General features: G+C 42.2%; 1 protein-coding gene across 1 annotated transcript in view; it reads left to right on the forward strand.

Moving 5' to 3' along the window:
- The window catches only part of LOC115576283 (carbonic anhydrase-related protein 10-like), a 290,975-nt gene extending 271,939 nt beyond the window's left edge, over window positions 1–19,036 (forward strand). The window contains exon 5 of the mRNA XM_030408808.1: window positions 18,110–19,036. Coding sequence (XP_030264668.1) covers window positions 18,110–18,430 — 321 coding nt within the window. The 3' untranslated portion in view covers window positions 18,431–19,036. The remainder of the gene's footprint in view (window positions 1–18,109) is intronic.
- Window positions 19,037–19,187: the final 151 nt, after the last annotated feature.

Raw genomic sequence — 19,187 nt, forward strand, 5'->3', positions numbered from 1 at the left:
AGCATACAAGTGTGAATTAAAAGGCTTTAGGTTAAGAATGCAATTCTTTAAAATATATCCCTGTATAGTACAGACTTGGGAAAGTGCTTGTCCCCTATGCTACCTGTCACTGAACCTGTTGTCGTAGAGGAGTGAAAAAGTCATTTTTACATTCTAAATCCTTTGGCTCTTTTATAATGATGTTGAGCTTTTCTTTAAGGATTACACTGTGAATAGATTCAGGCTGGTGAGTAATGATTTAATTTCATACTACCCCAGCAGTGGCATACTACAATTACACCGCAGCTGAGTGCTTCTCCTAATTTATTATATGCAAGCTGCAGAACTGAATATGTGAATGCAACAAATGTCATATAATATGTATAATGAATACGGTCTGCATGCTGGTAAAAAGCATTAATGGTTGCCAAGGGCATTGGTGAGGAATTGACAACATCCAGCTCATGGGCCATATGAACAACAGGAAAAAACTGCTTTAATCCACACAAACAGAATCACTTTAACAGGACAAAACTAGGCACAGGGGCCTGCACTCATATTAGACCATCTGAAGAAGACAGTAAACACAACCTCACTGTACAGCCACACAACACAGTGAACGCCCTTATAAGAGTCATCAGTGATTTCTTGATGCAGGTTGATGCAAGTGAATGCTTATTTGCTAGTTCTGCTTGATTAGTGCTGCTTTTGCATAGTGGATAATAGCATGTGGGCCACTTGTCCTATAAATCTTTGGAATTACTTATCTTTCCTGGCAGATTGGATGGAAGAACATTTTCTTCATTTTAACTCTTCGTGGCTTTGAGCTCAACATATAGTACCCGCTGCTAAGAACCATTATTTTAGGTCAAGACTCTCTCTCTCTCTCTCTCGAAAAAGCTTTATAACTTTTACCGATCAAAGTATTTCATGCTCATCACATCTCATCTGGATTTTTGTAATGCCGAGATGCAGCCACCAGACTTTTAACCAAATGTCATTGCACGATCCTGTCTACCGTACTCCAGCTTCCATATGCCTGTACATTGTAGAACTGATTTTAATTTCAGCTTTGACCTGCATGGTATGGCAGATACTTGGCGGACCTTCTAAATAATATATACTAGGCCGTAGCTTGAAATCCTCTCAGCTACTCTTCGGTTTATTTGTCATTTTGTAACTGTGATTTAAAGGTGCTATATGAATAATGTTATTGTTGTTATCATAATTTTAACCCATAGAAAAATGTGCAACATATAGCGTTATTAATGGAATATATTTTGAGGGTTGCTTTTGGTTTTACCGCTGAGGGAATAATGCTTTACACTGTACTGTATACTGTATACTTTCACTCATTATTGTTGTACTGTCCAGTGAGAATACTATTGGCCGGGAGCCAGGTCCATCCCTCAGGATGTTTTTTGCTACCTTTTTTTCACTATTATTTCCTGTTATCCCATACATTGGGCCATCGCAAGTTGATAACCTCCACCCCCAGCTCGGAGCCGTTTGGCCTCAGGGTCCAAAAAAAAAACTTTTTGGGAAAAGCTTCCTGCAAAATGATGTAATTGCATAAATTAGGGTACCGCAACTGCATAAACATTTAGGTTGGTTGGGTACTTTATTAATCCTTGACAGGAAATTGCTTCATTGCTCCAGCCATTAGTAGTCACACATGCTTACATACATAAATAAAGTTAAACATACATAAATAAGGTTAAAAAACATTCACCCTGTCCGTGCCAGGGTCACAAGTGCTCGTTAAAAAGTTTTATTGCAGCAGGGAGAAAGGACCTCCTGCTGCGCTCTGACTTGCACCCTGGCATGATCAGTCTTTCACTGAAGGTGCTCCTTTTGATCAACCCCAGTGCACTGAGTGGGTGAGAGGGGTTCCTCAAGATTGGCCTCATCTTAGACAGCATCCTGTCTTCTGCCACCTGCTGGACAGTGTCCAGTTTAGAGTTCACCACAGAGCTGGCCTTTTTAATGATTTTATCTACTCTGTTCCTATCTGCTGAGCGTGACCCTTCTCCCCAGCACCCCACCGCAAAGAACAGAGCACTGGCCACTACTGAGTGGTAGACAGTGTGCAATAGGGGTTGACAGATGTTGAATGACCTCAGCCTTCTCAAGAAGTAGAGTCGACTTTGCCCTTTTTTGCACACTGTCTCCACATGAATCCGCCAATCCAACTTGTTGTCCAGCTGAACACCGTGGTATCTGTGGCTAGACACAACTTCCACCTCGGCGTCCTGGATGCAAATTGGTGCAGGCACAGGTTGGATCCTCTTCCTAAATTCCACAACCATCTCCTTGGTCTTTGTGGACTGGAGTGACAAAAACCAACTTTATCTCAACATCACAAAGTCCCTGATTACACTTCTGTACTCTTTGTCCTCGCCTCCCTTAATAAGACCAGTGATGACTGTGTCGTCAGAAAATTTCTGGAGGAAGCATCCACCGGTGATGCTATATGTAGATGGTATACAGGAACAGGGCCAGGACAGTCCCTTGTGGAGCCCCTGTGCTGCTCTGGATTGTATCAGAGACCCCGTTCTGCAGGCGTACAAATTGTGGTCTGGAGGATAGATAGTCCAAGCACCATGACACCAATGATGGGTCCACCTGCATCCCTCTCATCTTCTCTCCTAACAGCCGAGGCTGGAGGGGAGAAGATGAGAGGGATGCAGGAGGACCCATCATTGGGTCAGATAAGTCTGAAATTTTGCATGGTGTATCCTGAAACATAGGGGAAACTATCAGAATAATGGGGCTTACTGCCTTTCTATTCTCAAATATCACCCTCAGTTTTTCCCAAAAGACGAAAAAATGTGTGTCCGCCTGACAAATTGTCATCAATCGTTTGCAGAAACGTGCTTCTACGGGCACGTTTCTGCAAACGACAGATGTATTGATATCAGAACAAGATGGCACCAGTGTGTGAGACGGGCAGTCAGCTGCTCCGACTATTGTGTGTGTTTCTGTTTCTTGTAACACTTGTTTCACATACCGTCAACACTCTGCTGGTTTATGATTGCCAAACGTTGCTAGATCTGAGAATATCCGCCAAAAATCTGGTCAACTTTGATAGTTATGGACAAAAACTCCTCCTTTCCTCTCTGACTTCCCGTCATACCTCTGCCGCACTCCAGCACCACCTCCTCGGCGAAAACGCCACCGCCGCCGGGGTAAACGCAGTGGCTGTCTGGTGAGGCTGAGGGCCGGGTTGGTTCGTTTTAATCAAAGAGGATATGAAGCGGGGCCTCGCCTTTGTATCTCTGGATGTTCACTTGACGCTGTCGCTGCCTGGTTGTTACCGGTGGCGGGCTCATATGGGATGTTCCAGCCCCGCGGACCCTGCTCTCCCTGTCTCCACTGGTGCGGAGTAAATCTGGGGAATCTGCGGCCTCTGTGTCAGCTGTTTGCCCTGACCTGCCAGGTTCGGCCTGGCAAAACGCCAGGAAGGAAATCATTTATCCTTAAGGATTTCTTCTTATCCCGGGAACTGGATTTCCTCTTTATCTCCGAGACCTGGCTGAGTGTTGGTGAGTCCAGTGTCTTCACCGAACTTTTACCTGATGAGTGCTGTTTTTTTAACTCTCCGCGGACGTCTGGCCGAGGAGGAGGAATTGCGACTGTTCACTGTTCACTGGTCTTATTAAGGGAGGCGAGGACAGAGAGTGACTTTAAATGTAAACAGTTATCACTGTCATCCTCCTTCACCAGCTTTGAGCTCAGTCTGTTTGAGCTGGGGCATTCTCACACGGTGCTGTGTGCTGTGGTCTACCGGCCTCCCAAATATAACAGAGACTTTTTAACAAATTTTTCGGAGTTCTTGGCTGATATCATGCCCAAATATGACCGGGTCCTTATTTTTGGAGATTGTTATATTCATGTGTGTTGCCCTGAAAACCCTTTGGCACGAGACTTTCAAACATCATTGACTCTTTTAATCTCATGCAGTCTGTGCTTGGGCCTACACATGAACGTGGTCACACACTGGATCTTGGTTTTATCTTATGGTCTGCCTGTTCTTAACCTGGAGGTCTGTGACGCCTTTTTCTCGGATCATATGCCTGTACTTTTTGAAGCTGCTGTTTGCTGTCCCACAGTTAAACCTCGTGCTGCTGCTCGCAGATGTCGAGGTTTTAACCCTTCCGCTGCTGCTCACGTCTCCGCATTCCTGAGCCTGTGTCTGAGGACACAGAGGCCCTTAACGCAGGGCTTCGCAACACCTGTCAAACTGCCATGGACTTTGCAGCTCCATTAAAGATCAGGCAGCAGAAAGCTAAATCAGAGCCCTGGCTGAATGAAACAACCCGCACTGCCAGACAGGATTGTCGAAGAGCTGAACGAAAGTAGAAAAAGGACAAATTGCAAGTGTCTTTTCAAATACTGAGGGATTGCTGGCGTCATTACCAATCCACTGTGAAAAAGGCTAAAAGAAAATATTTTTCTGATATTGTTCTTTTAAACTGTCATAAGCCTCGTGTGCTGTTTAAAGTTATCAACTGTGTTCTGAATGCACCACAGACTGAAATTGAGGCCTACCCTGCTATGTGTGAGAACTTTCTTCACTACTTCATTGACAAAGTCACTTCTACCAGAGCACTTATTTCACCTCCTGCTTCTGATCCTTCAGTGTTTGTCCCTTGCTCTGCTGTGTTGGACACATTTGAGCCTGTGACCCTGCCTGTTGCGCAGGAGATTGTGAGTCATTTGAAGCTTTCAGGTTCTCCGGATGATACTGTCCCACCCCGATTATTTAAGGAGGTTTTTCCTACTATTGGGCCATCATGTCTCACAGTTATTAATAGCAGTCTGTCCTCTGGAGTAGTCCCTGTGAATCTTAAACATGCAGTTGTGCAGCCTTTACTAAAAAAACCTGGACTGGACCCTGCTGTTTTGGCAAATTACAGGCCTATCTCCAAATTGCCTTTTTTCTCTAAAATCTTAGAGAAGATTGTGTATTCTCAGCTCATGGACTTTTTAAATGAACAAAATATTCTTGAGATTTTCCAATCTGGATTTAAAACATTGCACAGCACAGAATCAGCGCTTTTAAGAGTTTTTAATGACATATTTTTAGCTACTGACTCTGGGCACTGTGTTATCCTTGTACTTTTAGATTTGACTGCAGCATTCGATACAGTGGACCATGAAATCCTGATTGTTCGTTTGGGGCAGTGGGTGGGCATCAGTGGCACAGCACTGGAGTGGTTCAGGTCCTACCTGTCACATCGGACTTGCTGTGTCAGCCTTGATGACTGTGTCCTCCACTGCTCCTCTCTCATGTGGGGTCCCACAGGGCTCTGTGCTTGGCCCTCTTTTATTTTCTCTCTATCTTCTACCACTTGGTTCTATTCTCAGGAAACATGGCATTTCTTTTCATTGCTATGCGGATAACAGCCAGATCTATGTCCCCCTCAAAAAGGCTGATTCCTACTCTGTTAAACCACTGCTAAAGTGTTTACATGACATTAAAGCTTGGATGTCTTTAAAGTTTCTGAATTTTAATGAAGAGAAGACAGAAGTCATGGTCTTTGGTGGCACTTCTGTGACCCTCCCCCAAGATGACTTGGTTTCTCTGGCACAGTATCACAAGCCAATTGTGAACAATCTGGGCATAAAAGTGGACTCAGACCTTAAATTTGACAGCCAGATTAAAGCTGTGGGGAAGTCTAGCTTTTTCCAGTTGAGGCAGCTGGCAAAAATTAAGCCAGTCCTTCAGAGACAACAATTTGAGACAGTAATCCACGCCTTTGTGACCACTAGGCTGGATTACTGTAATGCACTTTATATGGGGGTTAGTGAGTCCTCCTTTGCGCATCTCCAACTGGTACAAAATGCTGCTGCACGTCTTTTAACTGGCACAAGCAAATATGAGCACATCTCACCTATTTTAGCTTCACTCCACTGGCTGCCCGTCCATTTTAGGATTCATTTTAAAATTCTTTTACTTGCTTTTAAAGCCTTGAATGGCCTTGCCCCACCTTACCTCTCTGAGCGGCTGCACCCCTACATGCCCAGCCAATCTCTCAGGTCAGCTGACCAGCTGCTCCTGACAGTGCCTAAAGCTAGGCTTAAGCTCAGAGGGGACTGAGCGTTTGCCATTGCAGCTCCAAAGCTTTGGAATGGTCTGCCGCTGCACATTAGACAGGCCTCTTCTTTGTCTCATTTTAAAACTCTTCTTAAAACCCACCTCTTTTCTTTGGCTTTTAACACCACGTAGAGTGTTGATTTTATGTGTTTTTATGTAATTGTATTTGTTTTATGTGTACACATGCATATTTTTTTTATCTCTGTTTTATCCTTTTGTGCAGCACTTTGGAAACCTTGTGTTTGTTTAAACTCGTGCTATATAAATAAAGTGGATTGGATCAAAGGTGATCATTTACAAGCATTTTATTATACATATCACTGCCTTACATGGATATGAAAAACTTCCCACATTTGTAGGCTTCAGTTTAAGTCCAAAATGACCTTTCTATCTAGAGGATTTCACCTGCTATGACCAAAGTTCTCCAGTGTACCTCAAATCGGAGAAAACAGAACTTTCAGCATTACCGTTCCAAATGGGATTAGGCATGTTTTCTTGCATATTAACAATATTTTAAACAAGAGTTGAGACTTGAGTTATGTACTGCTATACTTTCTGAAGTTAATTACATAAAAAGTGAATAATGTTAAACCCCCAGGTGGACCAGGGTATCAGGGTGCAACATAAAACAACAGATTAATCAAAGGACGGTTTAGTCACACAAAACCTAGTACCCAAATAGGAGATATATTGAAGTCCAGGCAACACAATGAATAACAATGACTCAAGTGTGCAGTGTGTTATCTAGAAGCCAACCATCAATAGAGAGAACATTACTAACTATACAGGGTTCCCACAGTCATGGAAAACATGGAAAAGTCATGATTTTTTAAAATCTAATTTTCCAGGCCAGGAAAGGTCATGTAATTAGTAAAATTCTTTAAAGTTTTCTAAAAGTCATGGAATTTTGTTGTATGAAATGAAATTAATTGTTACAGTGGATAACCTTCCACGTCATGTAACATAACAAGTCCATAGCCGGACTAGCAGGCTGGGGGCCCCTCTCCTCTTTACGGACTACTGATCGTCTGCTGTGGTTATGCTGTGGATCATCCCGTTGATACTTTTGGGGTACACGTTACCGCTCCTTCCACAGACACCTGGCTCATGGCCACAAGCTGACACTAGGTCCGTGCTAGCGCTCCACACCTGGATCATGGTCGCTGTACTCCACCTCCAACCTCCACTTACTCAACAACCATCTGCGCCGGAACAGCATCGACGTTCTCCGAGAAACTGGACTACTTTGCCATCCTCCACACAGAGGCTCTGGTCGTATGTTCAACTCCAACTTTTCAACTCCGCCCCCTTACTTGCTCCTCACAACCCATCACGAAGCAACGTCACCTGAAACTGGCTTTGCTCAACACCCGCTCACTCAACAATAAAAGTCTCATTCTGAATGAATTCATAACTGACAATAACCTGGATTTCCTCTGCATCACTGAAACCTGGCACAAACCTATGGACTACTTTTCACTCAACCAGACCACACCCAAAGGATACACTTATATGGACAAACCCCGACCTGACGGGCGGGGAGGTGGTGTCTCAGCAATTTACAGGAAGGACATCAAAACATCCACTATCTCCATCCGTGCTGCTCACTCCTTTGAATATCTCACTTTCAAACTCTCTGGTCCCACTCCTCTGGTCACTGCCATCATCTACCGCCCTCTCAAACCAAACCGCTCCTTTCTCTCTTCCTAACACAGTTATCTGCCATCTCACCTTCAGTTCTTCTTCTGGGAGATTTCAATATCCACATCGACACAGACTGCAATTCTGCCACTGAATTCCTGGAACTACTACACTGCTTCAACTTCACCCAACATGTTACTTTCCCACCCACAGCCGTGGTCACATCCTGGATCGGGTCTGCTCGACTGGTCTCACCTTACATCACCTCTCTAGCTTCAACCTCAACATCTCCGACCACCTGGCAATCATCATGGACATTGACATCCCCATTCCCACCAATAAGAAAAAAATGGACAATATCTTTTAGAAACCTCAAATCCATCTCCCCTTCAGCCCTTTCAGCCTGTCTTGCCAGTAAAATATCTGCCTCCCCCCACCGCTAACTAATAACCCCTCTGACCTCACCAAATTCTACAACGAAACACTTTCCTCCTGTCTGAATCAGCTGGCTCCCATCAAAACCAAAACTGTCTCATTCACCCACTCTGCCCCCTGGTACACTCCTCAACTGCACAAAATGAAATCATGCAAACGACAGCTTGAAAGACTTAACAAGAAAATTGGTTTAACTGTTCATCTTCAAATTTTTACAGATTACCTCCAGCAGTACAAGGATGCCCTCAACACTACCCGGTCCGCCTACTACTCTCACCTCATACACTCTGGCTCCACCAACCCCAAGGCTCTGTTTTCTACAGTAAATAAACTCCTCAAGCCCAGCGACAACACCTCCAACTCATTCACCACTGACAAAGGCAACTCCTTTCTTTCATTCTTTCAGACAAAAATTGACACCATCTAACACAACCTGTCCTCCTCTCCTGCCCCCTCCTGCAATCCCTTTCCCTCATCTGCTCTCATATCTCCACCATCCACTCTCTCCAACTGCCTCACCAACATCAAATCCTGGATGCAGACCAACTTCCTCAAACTCAACTGTGACAAATCAGACCTCATCATTATCAGCCCCAAATCCCTCACCAAAACCACAGACAGTTTCCACCTCACCATTGACAACTCCACCCTGTCTCTATGGAAGCAAATTTGTACCATAATTCAAATTAAAATGCATTTACAGAAATGCTTTTTCATTTTCAGAATGTAGCTGCATTTCTTGACTCATAAATAAAATTAGTAATAAATCATCCAAATTGCATTTTCATTTTCTTCTTCAAGACTGCTCATTTTGTAACTTAATTCAAATGATAAAGACAAGGACATTTAAGATGTAATATTCAAAAGATGGCCCAGCAAATAGGTACCAAAATTCAATTTAAAATGTCAAATTTGAAAATTTAAATGCATTAGCAGAAATGCTTTTTCATTTCAAAGTCAGAGCTGCATTTTTTGACTCATAAATAAAATTTGTAATAAATCATCCAAATTGCATTTTCATTTTCTTCTTCAAGACTGCTCATTATGTAACTTAATTCAAATGATAAGGAAAAGGACATTTAAGATTTAATTTTCAAAAGATGGCCCAGCAAATAGGTACCAAAATTCAATTTGAAATGTCAAATTTGAAAATTAAAATGCATTAGCAGAAATGCTTTTTCATTTCAAAGTCAGAGCAGTAATAAGTAGTAATAAATCATCCAGATTGCATTTTAATTTTCTTCTTGAAGACTGCTCATTTTGTCACAAAGACAAAGAAAACTGCTTTTTCATTTTGAAGCCCTCCCCCCGCAAAAAAAGGTCCAAAAATCAATTTGAATTCGCAATCCCAAGCGGCGCAGGAGAGTGACGTCAGCGGCCTCTCTTCTTCTTCAGCCCCCAGTCTGACCGACCGTGCTACGCAGCTACGTTAGGGGGCGGCGGTGTGCTTATTCGACACTGGAGCAAGAGAAGGGACAAGAGGAGAGTGTGAAGGCTGTGTCGGTAGCATAGACTGTGGTACATGTTTTCAGAAACAGCGGGGAAATCACCACCATGTCCAGTTCTGTACTGCGGTCAAGCCAGCCATGGTTTGCGTTTGCTTGGTTAAATCAGCCGCACATTTTTTTTCCAGTGCGAAAATGCTCTAACATTTACGGTGATCGCCATGATTTATTACTAATTTTATTTATGAGTCAGAAAATGCAGCTCTGACTTTAAAATGAAAAAGCATTTCTGCTAATGCATTTTAATTTTCAAATTTGACATTTCAAATTGAATTTTGGTACCTATTTGCTGGGCCATCTTTTGAATATTAAATCTTAAATGTCCTTTTCTTTATCATTTGAATTAAGTTACAAAATGAGCAGTCTTGAAGAAGAAAATGAAAATGCAATTTGGATGATTTATTACTAATTTTATTTATGAGTCAAAAAATGCAGCTACAATCTGAAAATGAAAATGCAATTTGGATGATTTATTACTGATTTTATTTATGAGTCAAAAAATGCAGCTACATTCTGAAAATGAAAAAGCATTTCTGTAAATGCATTTTAATTTGAATTATGGTACAAATTTGCTTCCATAGTCTCCATCCCCCCACAGTCGCAACCTCTGAGTCATCTTTGACAATAACCTCTCATTTGAACATCACATCAACCAAAACACCAGAACTGCCTTCTTCCACCTAAAGAACATTGCCCGACTCCGCCCATCACTCTCCTCCTCTGCTGCCGAAACCCTCATCCACGCCTTCATCACCTCCAGAATCGACTACTGCAACAGCATCCTCTATGGCACACCATCCAAAACTATAAATAAACTACAGTACATCCAAAACTCCACTGCACGCCTGCTTACCCACACCCCCACCCTTGATCAGATCACTCCTCCTCACACACAAAGCCCTCCATAACCAGGCCCCTTCCTACCTCACTGACTTGCTCCATCACCACAATCCATCATGCAGCCTCCGCTCATCTGATGCAAACCTCCTGACTCCACCTCCCAGGACCAAGCAACGAACCTGGGGAGACAGAGCCTTCTCTGTAGCTGCCCCCACCCTCTGGAACTCTCTCCCCAAACACATCCATGACTGTACTGACCCTCAAACATTCAAATCACGGACAAAAACACACCTTTTTAAAATGGCTTTTAAAGTTTAGCTCAGTCTAATGTGTTTTTAGTGTACTCTTTTCTATTGTTTTGCTGATTTGATATTTGTTTTCTGTACAGTGTCTGAGTATTTAGAAACGCGCTTTTAAATAAAATGTATTATTATTATTATTATTATTATTATTATTATTATTATGATGATGATGATGATGATGATGATGACGATGACGATGATGATGATGATGACGATGATGACAGGAATGGTAGGATTTGCTGGTAGCGGTTTGTAAACAGAGACCTTGGTTGCCAGGCAGCAGAACACAGCCCAGTGTACCACCTGCAGCATCACATACCAACAAATGACTAACTGGCCGCAGGAAAATAAGTGATGATGTATCTGTATCTGTATGTTGAACAGGTGTATTGATAAAGTATTGATTTTTTACTTGGAAAGGTTTTATTGCACTTGCAGTAAAGAGCATAGTTAGAGGAGTTCCTCTCCTCAGCTCTCAGTGTCGCTGCTCTGTGTCAGGGCTGTCAGCCCTAATATGCGACGACACATGACAACTGCACGTCACGTTACGTTGCTTTCTTTCTCTGTGTGTTCTGTTTCTCCCTTCACGTATGCCAGCTAGCTGAAACGATGTTTGAATAGTGCCGGGCAAGTATGCATTTAATATTTCGTGGCTTTCTAAAGACGGATACAAACTTTGGTTAAAAACCGAACAAGAGAATGACCAACGTGCGAGATGTAAGCTTTGCAAAAAGAGCTTTGATGTTAGCAATATGGTTGAGGCAGCCCTCACAAGTCATACTAAGGGAACGAAACACATCCACACGAGAAGACCGCGAGAGATGGCCTAACAGTCCAGGCGTTTTTCACCTTGATGAAAACCATGGCAAGACCAGCAAGTGGATCAGGGTCTGTCTCCAAAATGAGCACAGTTGCTATAGCTAAGCAAAGTACTTTAAATGTAATACCTGCACCCATTGCTACCACAACTTTAGTTGTAGAGACACTTTGAGCACTTAAGGTGGCAAATTCGCATTATTCATACAATTCCTGCAGCAGTGTCGGGGGCCTATTTTCGAGAATGTTCCCAGACAGTGAGATCGCTAGACAGTTTACATGTGGGAGCACCAAAGCCGAACATGTTCGGTGTTGCACCTTAATTCAAATCTCTCCTTGTTAGAGAGATATCAAGACAAACTGGATATGTGATGCCATTTGATGAGTCAAGGAACCATGAATTGCAACGGAAACAGATGGACTTACATGTTCGCATTTGGGATGGTAGAGAGGTGCGGACGCCGTATGTTGGCTCTGAGTTTTTTGGTCCTGCAACTGCACGTGATGATGCCCGTTCTTGATGGGATTGGAGTGAAACATCTCGTTCAACTGTCGTTGGATGGTCCTCATGTCAATCTGAAAATATTTTGAATTAATTTTGTAGGGTGGGGTCATAGGGTCTTTGTCCTTGTTTTGTCTTTGTTATAAGGGCTTATCAAGCGGTTTATGAAGGACAAGGTCAGGGTCCTCCACGGGGATGCTACCAAATTTGACGTTGGATTTGTAGCAGAAACGTCCATCAGACAGCTCAGAAGCGCAAACAAAATCACAGAGAGGCAGGTGCTAGACATAAGAATGGAAACCAAGGCCTTTCTTACAACTCTCCTGGCTAAACTCCTACTTAAGGCTCCAGTGAACCACCTGCTGGTAAGAAATATTCAGTGTCTTGACCCTAGGCTGATGGTTTCCAAGAAGGAACTCTGTGTGGAGAAGATGAAAGGAGTCCTTCATTACTGGTTGCTGCTAGCCAAGTGAGTGCATCAATTTGTGACAAAGTGTAACAAGAATTCAGAGAATTCCCTGATGTTGCAGCAGCATCTCGTGCATTTGCTAATTTTGAACCCAAGTCTGACCATCTGGACATGCTGCTCCACAAGACCATTGCACCTCAGTCTGGATGGAGAAGTCTTTGGGATGTGATCCAAATTCTCTCGGTCATGTCCCATGGACAAGCCAGTGTGGGGCGAGGGTTTTCAGTGAACAAGCAAGTCATGATGGAGAATATGAAGGAAGAGTCAGTAGTTGCACAGCGGGTCATTGTTGATAGCATCAGGGCTGCTGGTGGCATTGAGAAAGTCGCCATCACCAAGGAGCTTCAGATGTCTACTTCATGCGCTAGACAAAAGGTATGTTGCATACCTTGATGACAAGAAAAAAGAAAAACAAAGCAAATACAGTGCTGACAAAAAGAAGAGCTTGGCAGATGAACTTCAGGAACTGAAGCAAAAAGAATATGGCTTGAGTCAGACATTCAACAACTTGAGCGGTCTTATGATAAATTGCAGAGAAGGCAGAGGCGACACAAAATATGACATTTATTGTTAAGTCAAATAGCCTGCGGCACTCAGCAAAAAAGCAAGAGAGCAAGCCTGTCAGATTTAGGCAAGGATATTGAAGAGAAATTTTAAAAAATGAAGGCGTAGACCTGGGTGATGAGTTCAAACAAACCATCCACCCATCCATCCATCCATCGTCCGTAACCGCTTCAACCTTTTTATGGGGTTGCGGAGGGTTTTTGCTGGAGCCAATCCCAGCTGTCTCTGGGCAAGGGCGGGGTACTCCCTGAACAAGTTGCAAGCTCATCGCAGGGAACTCATTGATGGCCGCTATGCAAGGTACCATCTGCACATCAGGAGCAATTTGGGGTATATTATCTTGCTCAAGGGCACTTCGACATGCAGCTCAGCTCAGCCCGGAACTGGGATTTGAACCAGTGACCTTCTGATCACTAGCCGACCATGATGGTATATTTTGTTGAAACCCTTTTTTGAGTTGACAATGCATTAAGAATACATTTACCTGATGTTGGAAAGAAATTTTAAGAAATATTATTATATAAGTCTGAGCTTAAGCCTATGTGTTTCCACATTGTTTTTCAGATTTGCATTCAGACATTAGTTCATAATCAAATGCATTAAGAATACGCTGATAATACAATAATATCTGTTTTCCCTCATGCTTGAAAGCCAGTGCCAGATTGATTGATTGAGTGCTTGTAAAGCTTTTTTTTTCTTTTTAATAAAGGACAATGCATTGACTCTGTCTGTAGTTTGAAGTATTTGAAGTGAATATGAACATAACCACCTATTAGAGGTTGAAAAAGGTTTACCGTTTAGTTTTCATACTATACAGTTCTGTTTGTGTACTTATATAGGTTGTGAATGGTCATGGAAATTGTATTATGGGTCCTTGAAAAGTCATGGAAAAGTTTTGCAATTTTGTCCATGAAAATGGGTGGGAACCCTGACTATAGATAGACATTATATAGCCAAATGGAGACACTAAAATACAGCTCAAACATAAAACAAAACACTAGGCCTTTTTGCTGCTTATCTATGCTGTAGCTTCTTACCATCTTGTATTAGTGTAGAATATGTCCCAGAAGACTTATTCATGAATATTTATTTATGAAGTCTCTTTCATTGCTTTCTCAGTGTGGCAGCATTTGTCTGGGGTATGTGGTCTGGCTAAACTGATACCATTTCTCTGATCCAGGATGTGTCCTTAAAGTATTTATGAAATGAACCCAGTAGGTGTGAGGATTCTAGTATAGTTTGGCTGCTCTGCGCAGAAGACATGTGTGATGTCTATGTGCTGAGATCCATTAGCTGATAATAAAAGTACAATGATAGAACTGGATTTTAATCATCAGTTTCTTCCTCCTCCTCCTCCACCTCATCCATATTTGTATGGAGTTCATCTGCTAAGTCATCTTCATATTTTTCCTCTTCTGCCAAAACATCGACAAGGGCTTTGGGGTTGACGTCACCCTCAAACCATAGTGCTTCTAGCTTGCCAGTCTTTGTGTTTATATGAAATCCATTGTCGAGAGGGGATGGGATCTCCAGGTAGTGCTCATGAGCCCTCTTCCAGACGCATACCTGGAAGTTGACTCTTCTCATGTGCTGTGAGAGGACCCTCTTGCAGGGTGGGAAGGTGGAGAGGTCCACAGAGATACCCTGTCGAAGCTCAAGGCTTGAGCCACACATTTTCTTGACTTAAATATCTCTTGCCTCATCAACCTTCTTGATTAGATGACTGAAACCATAGAGGCGACAGGTGAACTCTTCAACACTACTGAGAATCCGCTCATCAAGCTCCCAAGAGTTCCCCACTTGAGCAAAGATCTGGGTACTGGGATCTGAGTTCTGATTCAGAATCTTCATGTTCCTCTAAGTAATGTTCAGCCAGCTGGTTAATGTTGATGAGTCCATCTCCCATATCAAAGTTGATGACTTGGCATAATACAGTAGGATGAGGACAGTGTCAGAGTCTTTTGCTCTGACTCTGACTGTCGTGATGTGAGGCATTTTGTTTTGGATATACTGTATTGATGGTTGGCTTCTTGATAAAAGACTGCACACTTGAGTCATTGTTATTTATTGTGTTGCCTGGACTTTGTTCTTCAATAAATCTCTTATTTGGGTACTAGGTTTTGTGTGACTGAACCCTCCTTTGCTTAATCTGTTGTTTTATGTTGCATCCTGATACCCTGGTCCACCTGGGGGTGTAACATTATTCAGTTTTCATGTAATTAACTTCAGAAAGTATAGCAGTACATAACTCAAGTCTCAACTCTTGTTTTAGATATTGTTTATATGCAGGAACACATGCTTAATCCCATTTGGTCTTAGTCTTAGTCTTGGACTTAAATTAAAGCCTACAAACGTGTTTTTGTGTCTACAAAAGTTTTTTCATATCCATGTAAGGCAGTGATATGTATAATAAAATGCTTGAAAAGGATCACCTTTGATGACAATTTGTCAGGCGGACACACATTTTTTTGTCTTTTGGTAAAGACTGAGGGTTATATTTGAAAATAGAAAGGCAGTATGCCCCAAAATATTATTCTGATAGTTTCCCCTATGTGTCAGGATACACCATGCAAAATTTCAGACTTATCTGACCAATATATGCAATTACATTATTTGGCCGGAAGATTTTCCCAAAAGGTGGGTTTTTTGGCCCCTGGGGCCAAACGGCCCCGAGCTGGGGGTGGAGGTTATCAACTTGTGATGGCCCAATGTATGGGATAACAGGAAATAATAGTGAAAAAAGGTAGCAAAAAACATCCTGAGGGGTGGACCTGGCTCCCGGCCTACTAACATAGGAGCTTTAGTTTTGGATTCTGCAGGTGCATGCAGGTCATCAGACACAACTACGCAGTAAATGTATTAATCATTTTAACCATACTGTGACAAACACATTACTTATCGATGTTTTTTTTTTTTTTACTTGAGTTGTTTGTATGTTGCCTTATTTGTTGTGTGGGTGCTGATTGCTCCACTCTATACTACTTCTCCTCACTCCCTCCTTTACAGCCGTAAAAATTATTCCAGATGTGGGAAGTCACTGCCTCTAACTTGAACCACAACTATGGGTCATAATGTTCTGCTCTCATTTTCAAGCTATATGGTTGTTTTTCAGATCATGACAGGTTACAACACTTGAAATGAATCTTACTTTGGTGATGATAAATCTAAGAGCAACTTTACCGGTTGGATGACTGGCTGTGAGAGGCAGGACAATGTCCGAAGTCCTTTAACGTGGCCATTGGAAAAAACAGCTGAATAGACCCTTTACATATTACTTTATTATTAATATGATATGGGCCTATCCAATTTCATTGACAGTACATGACCCAACACACACAGGCAACAAAACAACACTAGTAGTGCTCGTTCTTGTCCTGCCTACAGCATACGTTGCCTCCTTCTCTGGTTGACTTTGTTTAACTCTGGATAGCATCACATTAATATCCAGAGTTAACAAGTGAAGCAGAAATGTCCCCTTGTTCCATAATTAGGCACAGGCAGTAAGCTCATTAAAGTCTCCATGAAAGATATGAATAAAGAGGTTGCAGTGAATCCCTGTCACACATCAAAGCACATCCTACTTTTCCATTCTGTATTTCATCAAAAGACAAAGCTGCCATCGTTCCACAAGTGGGCCATGGAGCTGCTAGGGCTGGAAGCAATGGGATTACCCATGTTAAAAATCAAAATGGGGCTCATTACAGCATGGTGGGTGAAAGTTTCATTTAGCATTTGTTACACTTAGAATAATGACAATGATAATAAAAAGAAACACCCACATGGTAATAGACACGAGGCTTGTTAGAGCTGCATTGAATAGAAACTTAAGATGCCACCACATTGTGTAAAACTGAAATAAAACTGACTATGACAATCAGCTAATCCTTTTTTTTTAAGTATTTTTTGGCCTTTTTGATAGTACAGCTGAAGAGGGTGACAGGAAACAGGGAGCGAGAGAGGGGGATGGACATGCAGCAAAGGGACCCAGGCCAGGAGTCGAACCCAGGTCCGCTGCAAAGCCTCAGCACATGGGATGCCCGCTCTACCAACTGAGCTCAACGGCGCCCCAATCAACCAATTCTTTTGTCCTTCCTCAGCTGAACATCAACATATTTAACATCAAGATATTTAATGTTTGACCTCATCAACTACATTTATTTTTGTAAATATTTACTTTTTTTTACGTTTTATGTTTGGAAAATTCCACAGGTAAACAGGTTCATTTGTGACAGGTGGCAATATTATGGATGAAAGGGTCAGTCGAACACTTTTGTTAAGCTGTTGTCAGTGAATACAGTTCATTTGTAAATGATTGCATTCGGTTCTTATTGTGATTTACACTGCGTGTATTGTGTTTTACACCAAGGAGTCGGGTTGTATTTTCACTGCATTGTTGCAACATTCTAGTGCTCAACACTGAATTTTTCCAGGCAGAGCCCTATTTGCACAGGACTAGTACTACCTGGAGACCTATAGTAATTTGTAATATTGCAGAGGACGTCTGTGGTCTCATCGCAATATGAAATCTGCCATGTCTGTAATATGTAAGCATACATTTCTACAACATATTACCAACCATATTTCACCAAACACACGAGTCTTGTGACAATATTCGGCATGCCAGTGATTTGGGATCATATTCCCTTTTAAACATCTGTTTCTGTTGTTAATCCCAGCTCATAGTAAAGTATGTTGAACAGCAGTCAACAGCTAGTCAGCTTTAAAAAAACAAGTGATGTTAGCATGTAGGAAATTCCTGCAAAGGTCAAAGGTTCAGCTTGTATGAAAGTTGTCTCATTCCAGACTCATCGGGATGGCGACTGACCCAAGATCCAAGGTGACAGTGTTTGACGAGTTGTGAATGAGACAACAATATTACAAAGTGGACCTTTAGGAGTGCAGAGGTATGTATGAAAGTACAATGAGCATATGGTTGACCTATCTGTCTCTCTGTAGATTGGAGGCACCATGTACAACACAGGAAAGCACGTGTCCCTGCGGCCGGACAAAGCCCACCTGGTAAACATCTCCGGGGGCCCGCTGGGTTACAGCTATAGGCTGGAGGAGGTCCGCCTCCACTTTGGGAGCGAGGACTCTCAGGGTTCAGAGCACCTCCTGAACGGACAAGGCTTTCCTGGAGAGGTAAGAGACAAGATATGGACCATACTCACTGGATTAAAGAGGCTATATTTAAAGGAACATAGCAGAGCAGTGAATACTAACAGGCCGATAATTAACAATGAGAGCCATAGACATTGGCAAAATCATAATGATTAATGACTACATTTTTTTTTTTAATCTCAGATGAACATGCTTGCAAGTGCAAACATACAGAAAAGGGAATACAAAACACCCATACAGAGCAAGATGTTGTGGTGGAGACAGGTCTCTGTGGACACAACAGTTTCTGATTTCATGTTTTTTAGCCACCCTGAGTCCAATTTGTCCATTTCACATTTCACATTATCCAGAAAAAGCCTGAAATCCAAGCCAGATGAGCATGGTCCTTTACTGGATCTCTTCCTCTCCTCCCTAGGTGGTTTGTCAGGTTGGTTGGTCAAAAGAGACAGTGGTCTTAAATTTGATTGATAAAAGATCCCCTGCAAGCTGTAAACGTATGTCAACTTTAAGTGATAGCAACTGCCTTGTGATTTCCACTTAGAAAAAATGCCAGATGGGAAATCAATCAGGACTGACCATTGGCTAAAATACCAAATCAAACATTTTGGAAGACAAAGTCACAGCGACGCTAGAGGAGACTGAAGCCAGGAACACACATACACTACACCAGTCAAAAGTTTGGACACACCTTCTCATTTAATGGTTCTTCTTTATTTTCATGACTATTTACATTGTAGATTCTCGCTGAAGGCATCAAAACTATGAATGAACACATATGGAATTATGTAGTAAACAAAAAAGCGTAAAAGTGTGTTTAAATATGTTTCATATTTTAGATTCCTCAAAGTAGCCACCCTTTGCTTTGTTGACAGCACTGCAAACCCTTGGCCTTCTCTCAATGAGCTTTATGATG

The sequence above is a fragment of the Sparus aurata genome, chromosome 23, assembly GCF_900880675.1.
Source record: "Sparus aurata chromosome 23, fSpaAur1.1, whole genome shotgun sequence".
Lineage (NCBI taxonomy): Eukaryota > Metazoa > Chordata > Actinopteri > Spariformes > Sparidae > Sparus > Sparus aurata.